This window comes from Miscanthus floridulus, chromosome 9 (genome assembly GCF_019320115.1).
Source record: "Miscanthus floridulus cultivar M001 chromosome 9, ASM1932011v1, whole genome shotgun sequence".
Classification (NCBI taxonomy): domain Eukaryota; kingdom Viridiplantae; phylum Streptophyta; class Magnoliopsida; order Poales; family Poaceae; genus Miscanthus; species Miscanthus floridulus.
The window spans coordinates 10,679,750-10,705,870 of record NC_089588.1 but is presented as its reverse complement, the minus strand read 5'-3'; the positions used below and the strand labels follow the sequence as shown (position 1 = coordinate 10,705,870).

Sequence of the window (26,121 nt, the reverse complement as noted above, 5' to 3'; positions counted from 1 at the left end):
GAAGGCATTGTTGAGGTCGCGTGGCTAGACCCTTATGCGTCGTGCCTCCTCTTCCGCCTCGGCTTTGATTTGTCGGCGATTAAACCGATCAATATTACGTGCTTCGCGTGTCAGCCTTTCTTGCTCTGTCTCGCCGACTGCCGGTGGTTCGTCATTACTGACAACGTTGATCAAGTCTCCCTGCCTTGGTGGGAAGGACGAGAATCGCGGGTATCCCGGGGCGTGGTCTGGGATATCCAGATCGTATTCGATGCCTTCATCGTCGTGATTTTGGAGCTCGATGCGAACAGAGGCATTAGATGCGGTGCCGGACGAGGAGCTTAAGCCACCCTCTTGAACTGTGTGGACCGATCCTTCTTGATAATCCTCAATCCAGACCATGTTGACGAAGTTGCGTGGCTTTGGCCGAGGTCGGAGTACAGAACGCAGACCCAAGCAGCGTTGTATATTGTAAGCGTAGTTGGAGGCAGCGTTCCATAGGCCGTAGGGCTGGGCCTGGTAGTTCCCCGTCGAGGCTTTGTACTCGGAGAGCCAGAGACCCATCGCAGAAGCTGGCCGGCGACGAGCAGAGCGCCCTTCAGGAGTAGATATGACCACGAGATCTGTACCAAGTCGTACAGGACGACTGGCCCGAGCTGGTCGGGTAGATCTGTTGTGGGGAGCGGTTACCTGCTCATTAGGTTGACTTTGAATTGAACTTACCAGAGCTAGGGTTTCAGTGAGTTTGGTGCCAACCCGATCGATGGAGTCGAGCAGGTCGGTGTTATCGATCTGCTTCCCTTTGTAGTGGGGAAGCGGACGACGGGTTGTCAGCGTGGCTGAAGGCGATGCGGGCATGGTCGGAGCCAGATCCACCGTGGTCGAAGCCAGATCCACCATGGTCGGATCCAGATCTACCGTGGTCGGAGCCAGATCCACCGTGGTCGGAGCCAGATCCCCCGTGGTCGGAGCCGTATCCACCATGGTCGGAGCCGTAGCCGATGCAGGTGAAGCAGCAGTCGACGCAGATTGAATCTGCGCCTCCTCCGTGATCATGGCGATGAAGTCATCGGAGCCGGTGGTCTAGGTGATCTGACCGACGGTGAACGTGAGGCCATTCGGTGTAGCCATGGAGCCGGGGATGATGACCATCTTGTTCGCTTAGAGAGCAGTACGCACACCCCCTACCTGGTGCGCCACTGTCGATGAAATATGGTCGGTAGTCTACCTAGGGGTATGCCCAAGGTAGTAGATTGTCGGCAGACAGATGCGTAAGCCACAAACAAGATGGTGACGCAAGACAGACATGAGGTTTTATCTAGGTTCGGCCGCCAAGAAGGCGTAATGCCTACGTCCTGTGTCTGATTGTATTATTGTATGTCAATAAGAGATGTTTTTAGAGGGGTCCCCTGCCCGCCTTATATAGTTCGGGGGACAGGGTTACAGATCTAGAAACTAATCCTAGCCAGTTACAATTGCCATAGGTGGCCGGATAAGGATTCCTATTCTAACCGACCAGAATCTTGCTTGATCGCCAAATCTGTCTTGACTCCTTGCGCGGGACTCCGAACAGGTTGGTCGGGCCACATGTCGTCTTTTAGTGGACCGGATCCTCTGATCCGAGCCGGCCCAAGCCTAGCCGTAAGGGTATAGGGGGTTAATACCCCCACACACATGAAACATGCATCTGAAACACTGGCTGCAACACCATATCTACTTCATATATGTCTGAAACACTTGCAAAAACACCTAAAAATACTTCATATGTGTGAAAGCATATGCAACATCTAGATAAAATACTTGTAAATATACGTCTGGAAAATGAGATGAAACATTTATAACATACACTTGAAACATACGTGTATAACTACTACAACATGTGCAATATTCTGGTCTACTTTTTACAACGTCAAGATGAAACACTTGCAACATCTAGATAAAACATCTAAAATACTTGAAACATACTCTTACAACATGGGCTTTGCTTGAACGAATAGAGACATGCCGACGTGGAGGTTGATAGCGACGTATGGACCTCGCTGTGCGGCAGCGGCACGGGCAACTCGCCGGTGGGCACGACGTCACACAAATCTTGTCCCCCTCGCTTGCTTGCTAGAGCATCCGTTATGGAGGCTCGCCGGCTCAGTGGAGGCGGTCGCGGCTCGCCCGCTCGGTGGAGGCGGTTGCGGCGAGCGGGTCGGCCGCAGCGAGGAGGTAGCGCGGTGGAGGCGGGCGAGGTAGACCGGGCCCGGTGAGAAATGCGGCACGGATGAGGCAATGCGGGGAGGCAGAACATAGGAGGGCGCAGGAGATGGGCGCGCAGCGCGGTGGGGGCGCGACGCTGCGGAGGACGGGCGGCAGCGAGACGGAGTGGGTGGGCGGATGGGCACGGTGACGCAGGGAGGAATCGATGCAGTGAGCATAGAGGCGCGCGGACGGGACAAGCGGATATGATCACTGAACGAGCGGCGCATGCAAAAGTAAGCGGAGAGAGGCGTTCGCCCGTCCGGGTGTCTTAATGGTATCATTATCGTTTCCCAAAACAAAATGCACCTAATGTTTTTATTATGGGCCTGGCCTGCTTCCTCCTAGTGGTTGTTAATGAGCTCCTGGGCCGAACGAGTCCATGCTACTCGTCTCGTCTTCTTCCTTTACTCCGTCCCTTCTCGTTGGCTGGCCTTTCCGCGCCGCAGTTGTTGGTTAGGGCGGGGATGGCGGCGCCGCTCCTCTTCTACGACCTCAGCCTCCTCCCGTCCTCCTCCTCCGGTGACGGAGGCGATGGCAACTCCAACTCCTCTTCCTCCTCCCGCCTCCAACTCTTAGCCGCCACGGCGCGCGCTCTCGAGCTCGGCTACGCCGCCGTCGCTCTCGACCACCTCCACCGCGGCATCCTTGCCGACTCCCACCGCTGCCGCACCGAGCTTTTCGCGCCCCTCTCCTTGCTCCCGCTCCCATCCTCCGCCGCTCTCCATCGCCGCCGCCTCGCCTCCCCCGCCTCCGAGCCCTTCCGCCAGTACACCCGAATCACCCTCTCCCTCGATTCAGCTGCTGCCACCGCTTCCGCGCTCGCCCCCTCCGCCTCCCGCCTCCTCCGCACCTACGACCTCGTCGCAGCCCGCCCCCTCACCCAGGCCGCATTCGATCACCTCTGTCAGGCACCCCTCTCAGCTCAACACCTTGATCTCATCTCCATCGATTTCTCCTCCCACGGTAAGCTGCCCTTCCGCATCAAGCCCCCAATGCTCAAGCTTGCCCTGCAAAAGGGGCTGCATTTCGAGATTGCCTACTCCCCACTCATTTCTACTGACGTCAATTGCAAGAGGAACCTGATAGCTGAAGTCAAGGTCAATGTTATTCTACTCCTACCCAAAGACCCAACATTGTTTTCCCTTTGTGATAACGCCTCTCTCTCTTTGAGAAGATCACCTATTTTCAGACACCATATGGTACATACAACTTTTATATATCTATAATAATACATTCCATTTTCAGCTTTTGGTGGACTGGACTAAAGGAAAAAATCTCATCATCTCAAGCGCTGCTCATACTGCTTCCCAGATCAGAGGCCCCTATGATGTCATAAACCTATCTGCTTATTTACTTGCCATTCCCATCGACCGAGCAAAAGCTGCTATGTCCACAAACTGCAGGTGAGCTATTCATTTGCCAAGCCCCTTGTCTCAGAAATCATGCATGGTAGCCAGCCATTCTGTCAATTTATGCTACTGATTGGGTTAGTTTTGGCTCGTGCAGTAACCCCTGTGCAAAGAGCATCTTTTGCTGTTAAAATATAGCAGCTTTTTGTTTTATTTAGTTTCAGCTCTCTGATTGCAACCTGGAACTGGCCATTCTGTCAATTTACGCTACCTATTTTCCATTTAAAAAGACAGCAAATGTTGCTTGCATTGTGATGCGATTTTGTGCCATTTTTCTCATTGTCAGGTCACTTGTTTTGAAGGCTATGAGGAAGAAACACTTTTACAAAGAAACAATTAGAGTTGACAGACTATTACCAAATGAAGAGTTGACTTCAACAAAATTCAAGTTTGCTGATTGGATTGGTTGGAATTCTGTATCATCTGAAGTAGGAGCAAATCAGCTGGGACCTTCTTCCAACTTTGATGAACTTCCTGGTTCACCCATATGTGGTGTAATAGAAGGGTCACATGAAAAACCTCACAGTCCTGATGTGTGTCATTGCTAAACTGTCAGAACAACCTAGTGATCAAGGTTAAATCCCATCTGAAACTCAAGAAGAGACACTACAAGTTGACAGAACTGAAGTCCTGACAGATTGTGGCCAATCTATCTTGCCAGCATCTTTCAATTATCAGAATGCTATACTTGAGAAGGCTGAAAACAATGAAGTTTTTGTGAATCCTTTTGTGCAGCCTGGTACAGGTTGTTTTGCTGACCCGAAAATTATCGCCAAACATGTTGAATTCGTGCAGGATGCAATGGAAGTAGATACAATAGAATCATGTAGGCCAAAACTCGTTGTCAGTGACAATATTCTTTCAACCTCTGATACTAGTACGAAGCTAGCATGTTATGCTCTTCCCCATGGCATAGAGTTTTCTGGTACTAGTCTTGAGCATCAGGGGCCAAGTCACTCTAGTGAAATCCTAGCTAATGATAAGTCTTATATGAAATATCACACTGATTGCACCTATGGTGTGAGGTTCATGAAATTTCTTCTGGTGCTGATGTTTGGCCTGAGGACAAGGATTCAGACAGGTATAATGGAATGCAAGCTGATAATGAGGCTTGCAGAGGTACTTCAGAACCACTGGAGTGTCCCCCATGTGGGGTAGATGACGAGGCACCATCTGATCTTTCATTTTACTCAAGTCATGAATTATGCAGGGATGTTATAATTCAGACGAAAGTTATGGAGGGAAAAGTAGAGCAAAGTAGGGATGAAAACATAGTACAAACTGTGGAAAATGAAGCAGAATCCATTGACACAAAAACAAGAACATCTATTTCAGTGGAACCTACGTCCCATGGTCAGGAGATCAGCTCAACTATTCATACAAGAAGCACTGGTGCAAACTGTGAAAGTGATGAGCTGAAAGAACAGAATTCTAAGGACATAAATGCTTCTTTGGATAAAAGTATTGCTAAAACGCATGAGCTACTTCTAAAATGTCCTTATCCAAGTGGTAAGGCTGGGATGTCCACAGTCATATCAGGTAAGATATGATGCCTTGACTAATCTTTTTTTTTTTAATTTGGAACACTCCTAATCTTTCTACTCTTTAATATTCAGAGTTGTTTCATTTATTTACGGTGCATACTGCCGTTTTGTGTTGCATACCTTTTTTTTCTATGTTAATTCTCTAGTTTCTTGAGATGATACAATGGGGTTTCTGTCATCTTTCTTTTATAAGGGAAAGGCAATCAGAAGGATACTCCTTGTTCCTTGCCTCATTTACATATTTTGTTATAGAGTAAAATTCCTTTTGGAGAGGCCTAGAGGGTTTATCTTCTTGTTTCGTGAAAAGGATTTGATTCTGTAGAACACAAAAAATAAGTTCATATTATATCTATCTTCTAAACAAGTCTAAATTATTATTACTTTTGCAGAAAAGCGAAGACATAAACTAAGGCCGCACCATCCAGCTTATCTTCCTTTCTTGGGCTTCCTTCGGTCCGTTTGTTTCAAGAAGAAAATATGCAAAGTAAGAGGACTGATCAAACGTGCATGAGGTTTTATTTCACTCTGACAGGAGTTTGCTGTCAAATACCATCCCTGAATCATTATGTAACAAGGGAAGATCAAGAAATCTCATTTTAAAGTTTTGATCTGAAATGGAAATCCATTTACCAATCAGTTGTATTGTACATATGGAAAACAGAGACATACCTGAAAGGTGGAAAATTTTCTTTTTTGGTTCGTCCATATGTAACCTAGGTCTAACTTTCCCCGATGCCACTACAAATCTCAACTTTCATGTTTTGTATAGTAAAACTCTCCTTTTGGTTCCTACTTTCATGTTTGGTGACTTTGATCAAATTAACCTTGGACAAATTAAGATATATACTGATCTGACCAATGACTAATGGGACTGGCAGTTCCACCTGGCTACAACAACAACAAAGCCTTTAAGTCCCAAACAAGTTGGGGTAGACTAGAGTTGAAACCCAACAGAAGCAATTAAGGTTCAGGCACGTGAATAGCTATTTTTCAATCACTCCTATCTAAGGCTAAGTCTTTGGGTATATTCTATCCTTTCAAGTTTCCTTTTATTGCCTCTACTAAGTCAACTTCAGTCTTCCTCTGCCTCTTTTCACGTTACTATCCTGGCTTAGCATTCTACTACGCACCGGTGCCTCTGGAGGTCTCCGTTGGACATGTCCAAACCATCTCAACCGGTGTTGGATAAGCTTTTCTTCAATTGGTGCTACCCCTAATTTATCACGTATATCATCGTTCCGAACTCGATCCTTTCTTGTATAACCACAAATTCAACGCAACATATGCATTTCCGCGACACTTATCTGTTGAACATGTTGTCTTTTCGTAAGCCAACATTCTGCACCATACAACATAGCAGGTCTAATCATCGTCCTATAAAACTTACATTTTAGCTTATGTGGTACCCTTTTGTCACATAAGACACTAGATGCTTGGCGTCACTTCATTCACCCTGCTTTGATTCTATGGCTAACATCTTCATCAATATCCCCGTCTCTCTGTAGTATTGATCCTAAATATCGAAAGGTATCCTTCCTGGACACTACTTGACCTTCCAAACTAATATCTTCCTCCTCCCGAGTAGTAGTGCCGAAGTCACATCTCATATACTCAGTTTTAGTTCTACTGAGTCTAAAACCTTTGGACTCTAAAGTCTCCCGCCACAACTCCAGTTTCTGATTCACTCATGTCCGGCTTTCATCAACTAGCACTGCATCGTCCGCGAAAAGCATACACCAAAGGATGTCCCCTTGTATGTCCCTTGTGACCTCATCCATCATTAAGGCAAACAGATAAGGGCTCAAAGCTGACCCTTGATGTAGTCCTATCCTAATCGGAAAGTCATCCGTGTCTCCATCACTTGTTCGAACACTAGTCACAACATTGTTGTACATGTCCTTAATGAGCCCGACGTACTTGAAAGCTCTAGTTTGGTTTTGGTGAATTGATGAAACCCTAAGTGCTAACCTAGTTTATCAAGTGATCATGAGATAGGTAGCACACTCCAAGTGATGAAGCAAATGAAGATCATAGCATGATGATGATGATACCATGATGATGATTAAGTGCTTGGACTTGGAAAGAAGAAAGAGAAAAACAAAAAGCTCAAGGCAAAGGTATAAACCATAGGAGCTATTTTGTTTTGGTGATCAAGACACTTAGAGAGTATGATCACATTTAGGATTGATAGCCGTACTATTAAGAGGGGTGAAACTCGTATCGAAATGCGGTTATCAAAGTGCCACTAGATGCTCTAACTCATTGCATATGCATTTAGGATCTAGTGGAGTGCTAACACCCTTGAAAATGTTTGTGAAAATATGCTAACACATGTGCACAAGGTGATACACTTGGTGTTGGCACATTTACAAAGAAGGTGGTGTTTGCAGGGTTGAGATGGGTTTGGGTCCCTCTCTCCCTCCCGCCTCACAAGCTCGGCGGGATTTGGCGCTTTCGGGAAAATGGAATGCCTATTTTCTATTGCGCCGGATGCAAATTCTTGGGGTTGGCACATTGGAGCAAGGGTGAAGAAGTTAGAAGTGAAAACGAGTTGACACGGCGGTATAATCACCCTACTCACTTATTTACACTCTTGCAAACTAGTTGATACAAGCTCTTTAGTGTAATTAGAATTAAGAGCTTACTTTATTATTTATATTCATTTAGTTGAGCTCTTTAGAGTAGCAAGATTGAGAGCTCTTAGTGAGTAGTTACATAGCAAGTTTGGGTGCCTAAGTAATCATTGCAACTAGAATTGTTGGATAGGTGACTTGCAACCCTTGTAGAGCTAGAACAAGTTTGCATTACGCTATTTGTCATACTAATCAAATTGCTCTAGTTGATTTGTAGATTTTTAAATAGGCTATTCACCCCCCTCTAGCCATATTAGGACCTTTCAGTACTTCGTTGGGACTTTATGTTTGTCCAAAGCCCACCACATAACATTCCTTGGTATTTTATCATAAGCCTTCTCCAAGTCAATAAAAACCATGTGTAGGTTCCTCTTCTTCTCCCTATACCGCTCCATAACTTGTCTTATTAAGAAAATGGCTTCCATGGTTGACCTTCCGGGCATGAAACCAAATTGGTTCATAGAGACCCGCGTTATTGCTCTCAAGCGATGCTCGATAACTCTCTCCCATAGCTTCATAGCATGGCTCATCAATTTAATTCCCCGGTAATTAGTATAACTTTGAATATCCCCTTTATTCTTGTAGATCGGTACCAATATACTTCTCCTCCACTCGTCAGGCATCTTCTTCGATCAAAAAATATGGTTGAACAGCTTGGTTAGCCATACTATAGCTATGTCCTTGAGGCATCTCCACACCTCGATCGGGATACCATCCAGTTCCACCTGGCTCACTACGTTTAATACACAAGCTCATGAAATCTGGTGAATATTGCAGTAGATATGTTTTAGGTTTGACCATTGACTGATAGTATGGTTCTGGAAATAAATAGAAATATAGGTCAAGGAAAACTAGTGTTGGTTTTACTGTTTCGCAAATGTGCAAAGTTGCAGTAACAATCTAATTTATCTTTTTTCACGTAGCAGGCTTAGTACAACAACAACAACAACATAGCCTTTCAGTCTCAAGCAAGTTAGGGTAGGCTAGAGTTGAAACCCACCAAGAGCCCCAAGTCACGGTTCAGACACTTCAATAGCTGCTTTCCAACCACTCCTATTCAAACATGAAGAAGAAGAAAACAACAATATTTTTTTTACCGTGGTAACGCTACGATAACATTCAAACATGCAAATTAAAACAACCAAAAGACAGTTTCCTCTTTGCAGCATAAGACTTGTCATTTACAACTTAGCTGGTTTGATGACCATAGTACTGAAAGAGTTGATATCGACTATTAGCAACTTTATGCATGCTGATGTTCATTCAGAGTCTTCGATCATTGCACTACCCATATTGCAGACCCCTCAGCATCACTTGTGCTCGTCATACATGTGTTCATGCTGCCAGATCCAGTGCCTTTGCTTAGCAGCTTACTGCATGATGACGGATAGAATTAGCAAAGCTTAAGTTTGGAGTGAGATATGACATGCAGCATCTGATTTAACATTTTATATTCCAGCATCTTTGCGAATCACTTAAACAGGCTTTATGCTTATGGTCCATGAGACAATTTTTCAAAAATAGGAACGTCCACTCTAATGCAATCTTAGTGTTATATATTTTATCTACAATAACCAAACATTGTGAAACCAATATAACTTAAGTAGTCCTTTTAATTTTATCATCACTTGGAGTGGTTGTTCAGCATATTATATACATAGGACATAAAATTTTTCAGAAACATCCAAATTTTAGTTAACGAAATTTCAGTCATGTAGGAACAATATTTACATATCTGCTTTGGTGGTAATATGTCTACAACGGTCATTGGTTCTACTTATGGCCGTAATATTTGTCGGAAGTTGTTCAAGGGGAAAAAAAGTGGGTAACTCACCTACTATTCTTTGTCGAAGCATAACCTAAGTTATTCGACTGTTTCTGAGAATTGCAAATTTGTGGTGATCCCACAAAATGGAACTCCCTATTAAGGTTATGCAGTTATGCAATTCTCAGAAACGTCTGCAAAACCAAAGCATACTGTCAGCCTCTACTTTGCAAGCAAAAGTCTGTATCATAAGGGAAAGAATATTAACCCACTGAAGATGAGCAACAAGCGAATCGAGCAGAAAACGTCATAAAAAAAGACACCATGCAAAGGAAACAACAAAGATCCCATGTACCAGATCCTGATTTTCAAGCTTGGTCTGTAAAGTTCCTAAATCATCAAAACTTCTTGTGAAGCCCATCTACAGCCTCTTTAGTTATTCATGTCTTTAAAATTGGCCTAATATAACAAAGCAAAAAGCAGAAATCACTCGATGAGCAATCCGAAAACAGCTAAAAGTCATGATAATAATGACATCAGATCAATGCATACAAAAGAAAATAAAGGCTAGCCAGTTAACTCTTAACCTAAAGTTCTCCAAGGTCAGAAGTTGTGTGATCTCCTTAAACAACTCCTTGAATATTGACAGCAATATCATAGTGTTTCTCAAGCTTCTTAAGTGCCTCACAGAAGCGGTCAGATCCTATGTTATCAAGCAAAACACACACATTACTGTTTTACCGAATAAATAAATGACAACAACAACAACATAGCCTTTCAGTCCCAAGCAAATTGGGGTAGGCTAGAGTTGAAACCCACCAAGAGCTCCAAGTCACGGTTCAGGTACTTCAATAGCTGCTTTCCAAGTACTCCTATTCAAACATAGATCTCTAGGTATATCCCAAGCATTCAAATATCTTTTTATTGCCTCCCCCATGTTAATTTCGGCCTTCTTCTACCTCTCCTCATATTATTAGCTTGGCTTAGAACTCCACGTAGCAGGCTTAGTAATTCTGCATTAATTTTATTCTTATTAGGTAGTTACATTCTTACCAAGTATTGTTGACTTTATTGTAAATGGAACAGAAACAGTTGGTTGCATGTTTGCTCATGAAATGTTATGTCATGCTAATGCTGAAATTAGGAGGATATTAAACTATTAGCTCAATCCTATCTGACGCTTAATTCTTCACTGCCTGTGAAACATGATTTCATATATTCTTGTTGAAATAGAAATTGTTGGCATTTGTTGCTAGATCCTTATTACAGGATGCTCTACACTAACAAATGTGTATAATCATCAATGTTGGTGTATGCATATGTAACTAAAAGAAAACCCATTTGAAAGTGTTTGCATGTCTAGCCTTGAAACACCTTACATATAGCACCTCAATTTTAGCAGCTTCTTCCTTTCTTAACTGACAATAAACCTGCACGTGACCACCATGTATGGCCATTATGTTATTCTTAGGCTTTGTAGGCTCTCTGAAGTAGCATTATGTTATTCCTACTCATCCTGATATCCTCTATACCTAACAATACTGAAGCAGTAGAAATGTTATGTTTTGTAGTGATTGCCTTGAAATAATATGAAGCAATGGTTACTAAAACTGGATTCATCACCAAAAAAAATTATACAAAATGTAATCTCATTTTAGTACCTGGCACGGCGGAGCCTGCAAAATTATAAATTATTGTAAACAGACATTGTAGCATATGGTGCTCCCATGTTGCCATAGTATAGCAAATCAACTACAAGATGAACCAGCTATACTGTACTCAAATGCCTCTGGAAAGATTGAGTTGGATGTGCATATTTCTTGTTTTCTTTCATTTCTACTTAGTATTCTATGGATGTAGTTTAGGGATTAAACATGAACTACTAAAAATTTTCTCTTTAAAGATAGACTGTATTGGAAGGGAAGTTAAGATAAGCGCAGATAAAGTACAGTAAGCTCCGCTAGCATTGCTGTGGCTTTTCGAAAGCATTTGTTTCCTGATTTTGGATGCAGTAACAGTTGATAGCATTATTTTTGGAGGCCAAACAGCAATATCCTATTTTAATGGTATGAGATTCCACTATAACTAGTTAGCTATTACAGCATAGCACATGAACCATGAAATGACCATGCTTCTATTTGATGTGAAAAGTTTCTAGAGACCATGATCGTGGTAAAAAACCATACCCTACACTTGCACCTGGAGGAAGATTTGGGGCAGGACCAAAACCTTTCCTCCATATGACACATCCCACCAGAACGGGAGGTCTTATCAGCCTCCATCTATGTGGCCTCCTTCAGCTAAAAGTTATTACATTTGAAATGGCCGGTTGGTTATTCTTAACTTCATTTCATTTGAATAGTGATTTCCAATTTTATATTAGGCATCCTATTGGAGTTAATTAAATGAACTTCTCTGTACTTGAATACCAATTATTTCAATAGTTGTGTATCTATGTAGTCTGTCAATAAATTCTCCGTGCACATCAACTAAACAATCATTTCATCACCACTCATGCTATAGTGGTGTGACTATTCTTATAGTTGACCTAGTAGAAGAAAAGGAAAATCTAGGAGAACTGCGCGCTATATCCTATCACCCCACTTGTTTTCATTATCTTACATGAATGATTCGTTGATGTGTTGCTTGACAAAGAGGCATTGGCTTATGAAATACTTGTATTTCTCTTTCTATGCAGTGAAGTGTCAATGGTTTAATGTGTGGTTGCTTTGGTGTCTTGAAATCGATGCAGGTTGCATGTAAAAGGAAGTCGTAAGAATTGTGGTGTACACAAGCAATTTGGCTCATGTCAATGGACAATAGATCTATGGTGCCCTTTGACTTTATCTTGTCGGTTGGCTAAGGCCACTTCAAGTCGTCAGGGCATATGGCTATGTCAACGTGATACACAATTCTTGAGTGGGCTACTGTAGGGATTCACGAGAAGCTGTGGCCACAATAGGAGCAGGGAGTGCTGCGATTGGTGTGAGGACACTCCAGTGATTTTACCAACCAATTGCCAACTGAAAACAGCGTCCTGGGTCAATAGCAGGAAACTTGTGCCCAGTAGTTGCTCGAAACAAAACTGATTCTTGTGGGCTCAGCCTTGCTGTAGGCTGCATTATTCAAAAGCGGTATCATACCATTTCTACCTACCCCACCAAAAATCTTGGGAGATGTCACTTCTGATTTTGGAAGCTCATCATATGAGAGCCAGTGCGGTGGACTTTGTAGGGACACAAGTCTTTTCAAGGATGCTTTTGCATTTAATTGCGATCATCATTCGGTGAGCTTCCTTTGCAATGATCTTTGTTTCTCCAAATCTGGATGTAAATGAACTAACTGCATGGGTTGCTTACCTTTGCATATGTGTCCATGCATCACATTACTCTGATTAGGGAATGATGGGGGATGCTAGAATCAGGCAAATATTTTGCATGTTGATTCTCTCCCCAGAACCTGGACCCATACATGGAGTGGTAGTGGTAGGTCCTTTCCCTTAGTTGCGGTGTGGTCAACTGCAAGTTGAGCATGTCTGTCCTGGTGTAACAGCAGCACAGGGCATGCATATGGGATGGGAGTATCATTTTAAGGATATCAGTGGAACCGAAAAGGTATATATAGGCGATATCTCCAACTTACTCATGTCTCCTTGAATAGAAATATAGATAGAATCATGAGCACTATTTTCCTTAATCATTTCCGATTTCCAGCTTTGGTGTTGTTTATGTGCTGTGCTCACAATCTATTGAGATTCTCATTGTCAGAACGTACACATGCATTGTGGTTTTGGTGCTAGCTGCATTGATCCAATTCCTTGGTGCATAGCATGGAGAATTCCTGCCTGCATTGTGGTATGCGCACCAGCTTACTTTTGTTAGGTTGTGGCAGCTAGCCGTGGATGCAGCACTAGCACCTGTACATGGCTCATTGTGTATGTATGTATGTTGGTCTCCATCTCCTCCTGTTGCATGTGTTTGTTCAAGTCTATAAAACCCAAGAGGGCCTGCCTGCCTGTCAGCTGTCACCACATACTACCGATCGAGATACATACATTAGCAGCACCCATAGGCCACAGCCATGTATCAGCAACACCATCACTGGGCCAATTCCTCTTGTTATTGCGTTGATGGTGAGCTCAAAGGTAGTGATGCCATCTTTTCCTCTCGGCCAGACGCCTTACTTGCCAGTGGAGGAGCATTCCTGCCTTCTCCATCGCCGCTGCCACCGCCGTCGAGCTACATGTCTCATTACTATTCGCAGCCCGCCCCTGCCATTGTTCCTCCACCCATGGCCAGCCAGCTGCACGCCACCCCCCACCTGTCCCCGACGACGTCGTCGTCCGGCATGGCTGCAGCAACGTCCTCCCCGTTTCGCCGGGCGTTGAGCACAGGAGATCTCATCGTCCGGGACCGGGAGGAGGAGCAGAGGGTGGGGGCGGCAGCGGCAACTAGGTACAGTGCGGAGGAGAGGCGGGAGCGCATCGACAAGTACCGGAGCAAGCGCAACCAACGCAACTTCCAAAAGAAGATCACGGTCTGCCTGCTGCAACATATATATCCATGCATATTGGTATAGCTGCTTCCTCTAACATATGCAAATGAATGGTGGCGCAGTACGCGTGCAGGAAGACACTCGCAGACAGTCGTCCACGGGTGAAGGGCCGCTTCGCGCGCAACGGCGGCGACTACACGGAGGCGGATGCCGTTGCAGACCACCATGTCCATGTCCCAGCAGCAGCACATCAGTCAGAGTCAGAGTCAGAGTCGCCGGCAACAACAGCCGCACCAGAGTGGTGGCCGGCAGTGCAGGAGGAGGGCATCAACCTAGCAGAGCTCTGTGCCGACGACGACAAGATGCTGGCCGCCTACCCTGGAGTCTCCTCCATCAGTATAGCTGATCATCACTACAGCTGCCAGTCATAGATAGATAGATAGATGCATGAGTAGATGCTGCTCGCTTTAATTTATATTATTATATATGTCATTGCTTTTTTTCCTTTCTGCTAGTTAACATTATATACATCTCTGCACGGGATTTTCTTTTACTAGAAAGAAATTTGATATTGCCTTTCGCTTTAATTTATATATAACTTTTCTTTTATATATTTCCTCTGCTCGTTGTTTATTTCCTGATCAATCGATGTGCGTATCTATCCATGAGTCTGATGTACACAAGACAACATTCGTGTACTAGTCTTCTACATACATGATTTAAACATAAAAGTGCCTGCATCTGCAGTTTATTTCCTTCTCAATGACTTTGTTGTTTTATATCTTTTACATTTCATTTAACAAAATATGTATGTGACCTTGTTGGTACCGTGAATACACAAATCCAAAAGTTATGTTTTTCTCTAGAATGATCTGTTACATCTCAATCTCCTTGAGAAGAAGAGATTTTATTTTTTGTACAAGTTTTCATAAGAGAAGAAGAATATAAATAAGTAAGGATCCACTTCGTTAGTGAAAACCCGGTCCAAAAGAATACACACAACTTACAACCAACTTTTGTCGCTAGCCAAGCCACACCCAAAGTAGACGCACATAGCCATCGCTTAGCTACCATGCCACAACGAAGTGTAGCATTGAACGACAGTCACAACAACCCTATGTGGTTCCACCATAGCCGCACCACCCCTGCACAGCATGAGAAAGCGCAATGGCCAAGCATACCGACACACTTATGTCACGTGTAGCTGACCTAGCAGCCCAGTCAGCCACACATTATACACAAACACTACGCCAGCCACCATTTGTAGGGGCGGAAAGGGCAATGGCCAAGCATGACCGACACACTTATGTCACGCGTAGCTAACCTAGCAGCCCAGTCAGCCACACATTATACACAAACACTATGTCAGCCACCATTTGTAGGGCGGTTTTGCCAGCCGCCCCTACGAAGGGGTGGCTATAAATCGCTGATTTGTAGGGGTGGCTGACAAACCCGTCCCTACAAATCAATTTTTGAAATTTCATGAAATCGGGCCCCCACCGGTCAGCCACCTGCCCGCTCATCGAAGTCGCAAATCGCGGCATTTTTTGCGCGAAAATTGCGCTCTTCGTAGCCGGCGGGATTTGAACCCGGGACCTCCCCCTCGCGTGTACCTTCCTCTACCACTGCACATCACACTCACTTGTGTCCATATTGCATTTTAGTTCCCCACATATTATACAAAACCGAGTATAAATTGATTGTTTGAGGCCCTAAACGAACTCAAATGAAAAGGTTGTCAACTACAAAGTTTTATAACTTTTCAAGATCTACAACTTTTATTTCGGTAATTTCTCCATCCGAGGTCGTTTACAAAATTTGAATTTCAAATTTGAGAAATTCAAACGTAGTTTTCCATGACAAGATGAATTCAAATCAAAAAGTTGTCAACTACAAAGTTTCATAACTTTTCGAGATCTACAACTTTCGTTTTTCTGTTTATCCATCCAACGTCGTTTAAAAATTTTAAATTTCAAATTTTAAAAAATTCAAACATAGTTTTTGTTGATAAGATGATTTCAAATCAAAAAGTTGTCAGCTACAAAGTTTCATAACTTTTCGAGATCTATAACTTTCATTTTGGTTGTTTCTCCATCCGAGGTCGTTTGAAAAAAAATTAAATTTCAAATTTGAGAAATTCAAATGTAGTTAACGTTGACAAAATTGATTCAAATTAAAAAGTTGTCAACTACAAAGTTCTATAACTTTTCAAGATCTACAACTTTTATTTTGATCATTTGTTGATCCGACATAGTGGTAACAATGTTAGTACCACTTTGTCATATGAAGAAATGACTAAAATAAAAGTTGTAGATATTGATGAGTTCTACAACTTTTATGTTCATGACTTTTTCATTTGAAATCATTTAATATTTTAAAATGACATTTGAAGTTGCCATTTTTGAAATTCAAAATTCAAACAGATAAAACACAATCACATGAAAAGATAGATAAAATAATAGATGTAAGAACATAATAATTTGATAGAGCATGATTTTAGAAATTTTTAAGAAATAAATCATCAAATTTGAAGTTGGCCGGTATGAGGAAGAAAGACTAGTTACAAGTTTTAGCCAGAGATTAAAAAGAGAAATTATAGTTCTTCGTCAATTTCAAAATTGAATTTCAAACAGCATTTTGAAGTAGTAAATGATTTCAAATAAAAAAGTTGTAAACAACAAAGTTTCATAACTTTTCGAGATCTACAACTTTTATTTTGGTCATTTCTCCATCCAAGATCGTTTGAAAAAAATTAAATTTCAGTGCTTAATTTTTAATATTCGGCGTCTATTTGTAGGGGCGGCTCAATATTGAGCCGCCTTTACAAATCTGATTTGTAGGGGCGCTAGATATAGAGCCGCCCCTACAAATCGGACTATTTGTAGAGACGGCTAATAACATCAGCAGCCCCTACAAATGGATTTGTAGGGACGGCTTATTTGGGAGGCATTTGTAGGGGCGCCCCTAAAAAAAGGAGGCATTGCTACAAATCGTTTTTGTAGTAGTGAAATGTAGTGTCACCGTTTGCCACATAAGTCAGGAGTGAGGACTCTCTACCCATTACGGTATAGATCCATCCAACCAACCATGGGTGAGATTAGGTCCGACTCTCAGGACAATGGATTTAAACATTACCAAGCCTATGGCCAAGCTAGCCATCTCACATATGCAAGCAACATCGATAACCGTCAACACTAGCACAAGAGAAAGGAGTCGAGGATGATGATGATGTACAGCTTGCCACCGCCACTGCCCTTAGATCCGACTAGACTTCTAACTGCCCGCTTAGGTAGCAGCAACGGACATGGGAGGAGGGATGAACATCATTGGTGTGATGGTGTCAGACTCAGGTTCTGGCAGATATGGGAGGGAAGAACATATGGGGTTGTTTGGTTTAAGGAATGGAGACATGAAGTAGTCTATCATCTTCTCACTTATTTTTTTTCACTTGTGGGATGAAATGAGTTGATCCGGCACTAACTTATTTGACAATATAGGTACAAGAAATGAGGTCATTTCACTGAATTTGAGAGATGATCATGCTTCACATCATCCAGATTTCCTTTCCTCAAACCAAACATCCTAATAGATTATGCATGTTTGTTTCATCAACTGTTAAGGTCCAACAGAGTGCATGAAAACAATAATAAAAAAGAACGTGAGATTTTAATTCATGGAGAGGCATAAGAGGAAACATATTAAAAGAGACAAAGACACCGGTTATGGGGGGATTGGCAAATGTGCTCTAGTATCCATAGATAGTATTATTACAAGTATATGTAGCTCTCACCCAATGATCGATACGATACTTGCAGTAGTTTCTTCTAGGTATAGGTAGCTCTCCGGTCGAGAGGGGAGAGATGGATCGATTGCAAGCTTGCAATAGGATGCTGTCCCGCAGCTATTGTACTAGTGGTGACAATATAATCCCATTGGATTTTCTTTCATGTCTTCTTTCTTTGTAACTTACATAATTAATTTCTCCCAAGAATGCAGTAGCAGATCTCACATGCATGATATGATGCTAGGCTACTGGCTAGCGTATCAACAGAAGTCTCATCACTACTAGAGTTCAAGGTGTTAACAACCAAATATACATGTTAGCCACCACCAACTGCATGTGGTGGTTGTTCGACTTATCCAGTTATTAGTGTCTCCTAAGTTTAACTCCAGAGGAAGGTAACTACGCAATCTCTGTTGAAATCAAGAGTGAAAAAAATGGATACAAGGCTGGCTACGTATCAGTGCTTGATTCACTCTGAAGCTCGTCAAACGACGACATTTTTTTTAGTATTATCATATTTTGGAGTGGAGCGAAGGGCGGGTCTAGTGCAAGCTGTAGAGTCTTACCGCCTATGATTGGAAGGTCCCGGGTTCGAGTCGCGGTCTCCTCGTATTGCATAGGCGAGGGTAAGACTTGCCACTGACACCCTTCCCCAGACCCCGCACAGAGCGGGAGCTATCTGCACTGGGTACGCCTTTTTATATTTTGGAGTGGAGCACTTCTACAGTCTACTCCGGTCCTCATGTATATGATTCCATTCAATAGTGCACAGCCTGCTAGTATCTGTCATACATCGGATGAATCTGAAGACACATACATACATCTAACACCTTGAACAAAATATGCATACAAACAGAGAGACCTTTACCATTAACTTCTCTCAACCTTCTTGATCAATATTACTTGACCACACCTAGCAGGCTCCAGAAAGCATTGATCTTCCAACTGCAGATTTTAATGGTTCAATTCCAAGACACCGCCACCTGAAACTTTGTCTATACAACAATGATGCCCCTAGTTTATCGCGGCAAGAGGGGCTCTCTGTGATTCGGGTGTCGTCGACCCTGCCAACTGCTGCTTCCCGTTTCCATTTATAGCAAGCTTCGTCGGTGTTCTACTGTCCCAAAATGCCTTCACGAGATCTTCAAGTGGGGTTACCAACTCCCTGATCAATTGGCTATCCGAAATGTTGATCTCACGCATTCTCGGTGTTGAACAAGTTGCTTCACCCACCTGGTCCATAAAACACAGATTTTGATATTAGAATACTAAGGAACCATCATGCTTCAACAGGTAAACAAACAACTACATATATGTGCATATATATATGCCCAGCAGACTAATATTGCTAACCTTATAATCATCTCCCAGAGATCTATCGGCATTCCCTGTTATTACTTTTGTCTTCTCATAGTGACCATGTTCCAAGTCATGAAGTTCTGTTCTGGATGTCATCACGATGGATTTCACATTGTCGCAAATACCATGGTCTAATTTTAATGAATCTGGCAAAGAAATCAGCAATTTGCAGGAAATTTTAGACAACAGAAAATGCATGTGCTGGGAAAAAGAAAGATGTCCCACTGTGCGGAAATAGTACCATCAATAGAACTAAGAAGGGATTTGCTTGAAATGTCACTATCTTCAAATCCAGCAGTGGCAGCAGATGAAAATCTTGCATCCAGTTGGCTGCTCACCTCATTCCCAGCACTTCATTCGAAGGATGCACATATGTTTAGCTTACAACAAGTTCAAGTTGCTTCTCTTCAAACTATTTATCCAACAAAACAAACTTCAATTGTCAGTATCAATTACCTTATGACTGAACCGATGGCTTCTGCATTGTTTCTTCCAAGCGCCAACACCAAATTTTGTGCAGTAACCCATTGTTCTAAACATGATTCTACACTTCCCTTGCTATAGAATAAATCATATGTGTTAGTTTCCATGTTCTAAGATTCTCATGAAATCAACAATTTAACTATTGAGATAGACAACTTAACACTGCTGCAAATTCCCTGCCAAGAAGCATCGTTTCTGTTCAATAGATGATACATTTTGTTGGAATGCCTCTTCAGTTCTCTTCATGTAGGCTTCCCATTTCTCTTTCATAGAAGATGTAAAATCATGAAGCTTGGTAGTTTCAGTTTGTAAATTGTTTGAACGCTCAGAAGCAGTCCTATTGAGGCTGCATATATCATCTTGAACCTGGTAAAATGACACACATATGTCACTCAGTCAGCTCAGTAGTTGGTTTTAAGCTGTTGCACAAGTAGATGTTTCTCTGAAGATATTTGACTAGGATGACCAAATAACAGTATGCACATATGCATTGGTTTATGACAACAAAGGGCCACACAGTAGTGACCTATACATTATTAGGCATCCTCCAGATATTGAAGTGAATAAAATATACCATATTTTTCTTTCTAGCATTCGATTCTGTAAGTAACCCTGCGACCTTCTCCATCAAGTACTTCTCTTCATCAGCAACAAAGGCCTGAATCCATTTCATGTCATCAGATAACAAATCATACAAATAGATCCTTGCAGACTAATGAGAAACTTACAGCTGCAAAAGAAGATTACCTCAAACTTCTTCTGAAGCTGGAAGAGTTGCTTTTGATGTTCCATCTCTGATTCTTCCAAAATCTTTATGAGCTCCAATGCATGGGAATCTATAGTTTTGAAGAAATTCATTGTAGTTGTCGAAACAGACTTTGTTCTCTCCAAATTTCTAGAGAGCCCCTGTAAGTGCAACTTTTTCTTATACTACTGTAATCAACAATATGAGCTTAATAAATGGGCAAAAATTTAGCATTTTGTAATAAATAATGAACCTCATGCTGCTGCTCAATAAATGTAGCAAAGTTCACTTCTTGCTGAGAAAGCCCATTTTGTAGTGCAACGAGTATTTGGTCAGCATCAACCAACAGGCCCTTCATGCACTGCAACCAAAGAATTCTCAGTATGTGTTTACAAAAACAGGGAATAAAAATAAAGATGATGAGCATAGTATGAGGATTTCAAGATAATTAAGTACACTTACATCCTCAAGGCCAGATGTGTGTGTGATAACTTGCGAATTAAGATTTTCAAAGCTCAACACAGATTTATGCTTGAGCTCATTTGCAAAACCATGCAATTTTGCTATCCTAGAATTGAAGCTCTCTTTGAGCTTTCTTACATGCTCTCGAAGTCCTCCAGCAACCTAAGAAAATGCGGCATTGTTAGACTTATACAGGCAAAGAATGAACTGATAACCACATGTTTGCTTTTTGGTGCACCTTGCCCTTTGAGGTGACAAAAGATTGCATCTCCTCTTCAAGTGATTTTAGTTGACTCTCCTGTTGAGAAACCGAGGTTGAGACTGTTCTATGCAAGACACTAATGTCTTGAGTCAGCTGGGAATGGAAATGTTGAATTGTACTTCTATTTGTATCTTCAATCTTTTCCTTCCTTTCTGAAAATCGATACGAAGAATGAATATGAATATTTAAATTGAGAAAGGAAAGAGGGAGGGAGAAAGAGAAATGGAGGCAGACCTAATTTTGAAAATAGCCCATATAGATCCCCTGCTGTATTCTCCAGCTCTGATTGGAGTCTTTGTGCTTCACCAACAAGAACTTTTTCTGAAGACATTTAAAAAGGAAAGGACGTAAGAGAAATGGTAAGCACAATCACCTCAGCCAAAAATCTGAAAATTTTCTGCAAGTATGAAAATAACACGGTGCAGCTGTATCAAGGCAAAATGGAATGAAACAAAAAGTATTTTAGTATTTTCCTCACATGCATTCTGTACACAGCAAGCTAGAGAACCTTGTCAAATGCTTAATTAAGCCTATGCAACACATTTCATATGCAAACTCATATAGAAATCAATGAAGTCTTCATTATGATAAGCTTTGCCTTGAAGGGGCAAATTCTAACCTGATTTAAGAAGATTTTCTATCAAATATTGCTTCTCCTTAATAGTATTATTTGCCTTCATGTATTTTGCTTCAAGATCCGCTAGGGTGCACTCTGTTTCCTTCATTCTTTTCTGCAAAAAAGATGAGAAGTTGTAAATACAAACATTATAATTCAATTATATGATAGAAATATGACAATATAAGTATACAGCACACATACCTGTAATGTCTGAAGTTGATCACTTAGATCTGCACTCAGAACTTTTTGAGAATCATAGAGTCCTTGAAGCTCTTCTAATTGCTGGTACAATTACAGATTCCGAATTATAGCATTATTTTTTTCAGCAAGATACAAATCCTCTAACTGAACTAAAGGCATACCTTATCTTTTGATTCCAAAATAAGCTCCAAACGATCCAGTTTCTCTGACATAGCCTGAAGAATTCCTCTGTCATGCTATAGAAGAATATGCACAATCTAATATGCCATAAGCGATGAAGGGAGTAAGTACCTTCTTTTCAGCTTCATCTGCTAAGTATTGTTCCCTTGGAATATAAACACCATTTTTCTCCCTTGCAGCATATAGTTCTGTTCAAAAAGCGGAACCCAATTTAGTAACTATACTAGCTTGAAGTATCTGGCTTTTCAGAAAAATAAAATTGATGAACAATAATATACAGATAATGATCGCAGATTTTAGTGTATCTACAATGAAGAACTAAAATCTAGAAATACCTCATCTAGACTATGCACTTACAGATGTGCATCCGTGGTCTCTGCATTTTTCAAAGAACTGGAAGAATGTGGTAAACAATTTGATGGCATAGATGTTCATGTATAGTTAAACTCAGCAATTGTTATATTGTTAAGAGTGTTCATGTACATGGTGTCAAACAATTCTGACAATAGAGGAGATGAATCAGATGCAATGAAGCATTAAGCACATTTGGTGGATTCTATAGTAAGATTCATCCAGCAGTAACCATGTTTCCCAGAATCAGCTAATATTCAACCCAACTTTATTTCAAGAGCACAAGATTAACTCACATGCTTGGATGGGAGAATGGTCCTGTTGTATTTTTCTGAAGTTCTCAACAATAAGTATAAGCAGTGTTAAATGTTTGTAAGAAGAAAAGGATACCTTGCTTGAGACGGTCTATTTCAAAGTATAAATCTTTGATGAGCGCAGATTTCATCATCTTTTGATTGACCTGGAAATCATGGGCAAGTTATTAAAATCAGTTATCCATGAGAAAGTTTACATTGCAATCAATGATAATTTGATAATAAAAAAAGCAGAACCTCTGGCTTATTCTTGATGTGTTTTGCACGATGCGCGTAATCCAGGGTGCTTAGCGTCTCCTCAAGGCAGTGTACTGAAGGTGCGATGGTCGCTATGATGCAAGTCTTTGTCTTCCCTCCCAAGGAATCCCTTAACAATCTTGTTAACTTGCTATCCCTGCATGAATAGCAGCCAAATTTCAGATGCCTGAACAGCCTCAATGAACAGTCTGAACAGCTAGTGTTTGATTGACCTGTATGGTATGTGTCCAGAGTGCTCAACAAGAGTATTAATGACACGTCCAAGTGTAAGCAGACTCTTGTTAATTTCTCCTGCTTCGCGAGCTCGCCCCTATAAAAACAGATGGCATCTATGTAAGTATTCTTCACTTGTGCGCAGCTTGATCATGGTATTTAGTGATGAAGTGGAAAAGGAAACAGGAGCTCCCAAAAAAAAACTTACGTCTCTAGCACCGGACCTAGATATGTTTTCAGAGCCAGCAAGGTCAACGAGATTAAGCTTTCCACACTTGATCATTTCCTCACCCTCAGGTGTGCATTCCTTAATATGGATGGTGATAGAGAAAATAGAGTGTGAGCGACTGCTTTGCTTGTTGAGAAGAGTTTCAGCAGTTTTTCTCTTTGCAGAGCCTCTCTCCAGTATCCTGTAGATCTCGGCAGCTGAAGAAACTAGTTCTTCCTCGAGCCCTCTAACAAAGACTCCTCCCTTGCCATCCTCCATGAGTGCCATAGGCTTCTTGGACTTGTCATCAGAGAATTTAGATTCCTCCGGGGCTAGAAGATCAGTGAGCTCCTCGTTGTACAACTCAAGGAAAGAAACCTTCATGCTGTACTCTGCACTCTGTGCCTCAAGGATGTCGAATATGCGCTTAACAGCCCTTGGAATAACACCGGCATCAGATGGGAGGTCACCGTTCTACAGAAATGCAGGTGGAGTGGAGTTATGACCTCAGTTGAGGCAGCAAACTAACTGCATCAGAATTGAGGAACATGTGTAGCATGTGAATACATAAATAAAATAAAAATTTACCAGTGATTTGCCTCCTCCACCTTCCATGGTGTATGTTTTGCCAGTTCCAGTCTGACCATATGCAAATATTGTGCAATTGTAACCGTCCAAAACCTCACTGACAAGTGGCACAACAGCATGGTTGAAGATATCCTGCTGTTGCGATTTTGGTCCGAACACCTACATGTTTCGATTGGTTACTGAGTGATGAATCAATCAAGTGAATGCCTGGTTGTCATGTGGCAGTGATCAACAAGTGGAAGTGGTAAAGGGAAATAAAATAGTTGGCATGAGTTACCTTGTCGAACGCAAAGGTGCGATCAATTTGCTTGTTAGCGATGTTCTGGGCAACTAAAACCTCCCGTCTCTAGTCATTGCAAGTGACCACAACAGGAGTGCCGACGCGGCGTTCCTCCTCGCTCAGTGGCCTAGGAATAGGATGCAGTGACGTTGAATCGATGAGTAGTGATCATGAGTAAAATAAATGATACAGTGGATTAATTGATAGGCATTGTATTGGTGGATTGATCAGACAGTGACATGTACTGGAAAAGCATAGATAAGTACAGTAAAGCACATACTCCACTGGTGATCTATCGGTTGATCATGGGGCTGTCTATAGAAACGCTAGTATAGTACGTAGATGCATGCATAGGTAGGAGGAAGTAGTATTGATTACTGTAATTAGGAAGCAGTGGATATTATTATGGTTAAAAAAATTAATGTACCTGCATCTGAGGAGGACCTGGACGTTAACGCCTCCGGATCCGGACCCCTTGGAGGAGGAGGAGGTGGTGGTGGTGGTGGTGGTGGAGGTGGAGGTTTGCTGCTGCTGAGCGGCCTGCTGGGCAGCGTTGATGCTGCTGTTACCGTTGCCGTTGAAGAGGAGGGGGGCCCGATCCCGGTGCCTGCTTGTGGGGGGCTTGTGGGCGGAGGAAGAGGCGCCGCTCCTGGGCGTGTGGGGGAAGGAGGGGGAGGGGGTCATGGCGGCGTAGTCGGCGGGGGCTCCGCCTCGGCGATGGGTGGGGGTGGAAGCCTCCATGGATGATTGATGAAATGAAACGCAGGGAGAGGAGCGCAAGAGGTGACGAGGGGAATCGACTGACTCCGATTGATTTTGAAAGCCCTGCCCCTGGCCCGCCGGGAGGCACGCACGCGGCACCCAGTAGGCAGTCCAGACGAGCCGAGGACTTGCTTCTTGGGCCCCGCACCACACACCCTCGGATTCCAACGGAACTGAAGGGGCCTGGGCCCCACCCCCTCTTTCGAGTTGCATTTGAATTCCCCGACCGAGGAGGGAGAGAGAGCTCCCTTCTTCTTTTTGTCACATTAAATTATACATATACTAAATATTAGCAAATATGCACGTGCGTCGCTACGGAAGAATAATCTATTACATTGCCGGTGGCACGAGCAGAGACAATTTTCACACTCACCGAGTTACAAATAAAAAGTTGTTAAAATTCTTCTCCAACTAACTTTCCATATTCAGTAGCAAGTTGTTTCCTCCTCTCTCCGGTTTTTTTCGTCATGTGTGTACTTTCTTTGTCCTAGCTCCTTATATCGATTCAGGTCAAGCACGGCCACTGTCAACTTGCCACCAGCTACTGATTGGCGACATGTGTCCGCACCATTTGGGGTTAGGGTGGGTGTTGCAATTGCACCTAGCCGGCGCTTGCTTCCCTAGGGCTGTCCCCAGCCGCGTCAGCTAGCCACTGGCTGCGACTGGATGTGGCCTCTGGCGACCCTCCAATTACCCGGACCAAGTTTAAGCTGTCATCATTGGTTCACATTCAACTTGATCATCTTTAGACATGAGTTGTTCTAACTCGTATAAGCATGGCATATGAGTCCGCATTATATACGCAACCCAATACTTCTTGGAATCAGACTCCGTATCGCGCTAGATGTGAGCTGTTCTAACTCACATGAGCATGGGTTAATAAGTCCGGACGAAAGAAGCTATGCTATCGGGTAGTTAGGGGATGGTGGCCCAAAAAAGAGGTTGAAATTTTGGTTCTTTAATATACATATAATTAGGTAT

The 26,121-nt window shown here is 42.6% G+C and overlaps 1 protein-coding gene and 2 pseudogenes across 1 annotated transcript; 2 read left to right on the top strand and 1 right to left on the bottom strand.

The window, feature by feature from the left end:
* Positions 1-2,629: 2,629 nt before the first annotated feature.
* On the top strand, positions 2,630-14,006 carry LOC136481335 (uncharacterized; annotated as a pseudogene).
* On the top strand, positions 13,868-14,502 carry LOC136479211 (zinc finger protein CO3-like). The gene is made up of 2 exons (XM_066477146.1): positions 13,868-14,113; positions 14,194-14,502. Exons 1-2 carry the CDS (start codon positions 13,868-13,870, stop codon positions 14,500-14,502), a joined length of 555 nt encoding a protein of 184 aa, XP_066333243.1.
* Positions 14,503-18,869: 4,367 nt separating this feature from the next.
* Positions 18,870-25,134, bottom strand: LOC136481334 (kinesin-like protein KIN-5A; annotated as a pseudogene).
* Between the last annotated feature and the right edge of the window lie 987 nt (positions 25,135-26,121).

Bases quoted from the DNA above. Each gene is read 5' to 3' on its own strand.
- LOC136479211 (XM_066477146.1), top strand. From the start codon at position 13,868: ATGGCCAGCCAGCTGCACGCCACCCCCCACCTGTCCCCGACGACGTCG. The intron at 14,114-14,193 runs GTCTGCCTGCTG...ATGGTGGCGCAG, and splicing joins ACTTCCAAAAGAAGATCACG to TACGCGTGCAGGAAGACACT.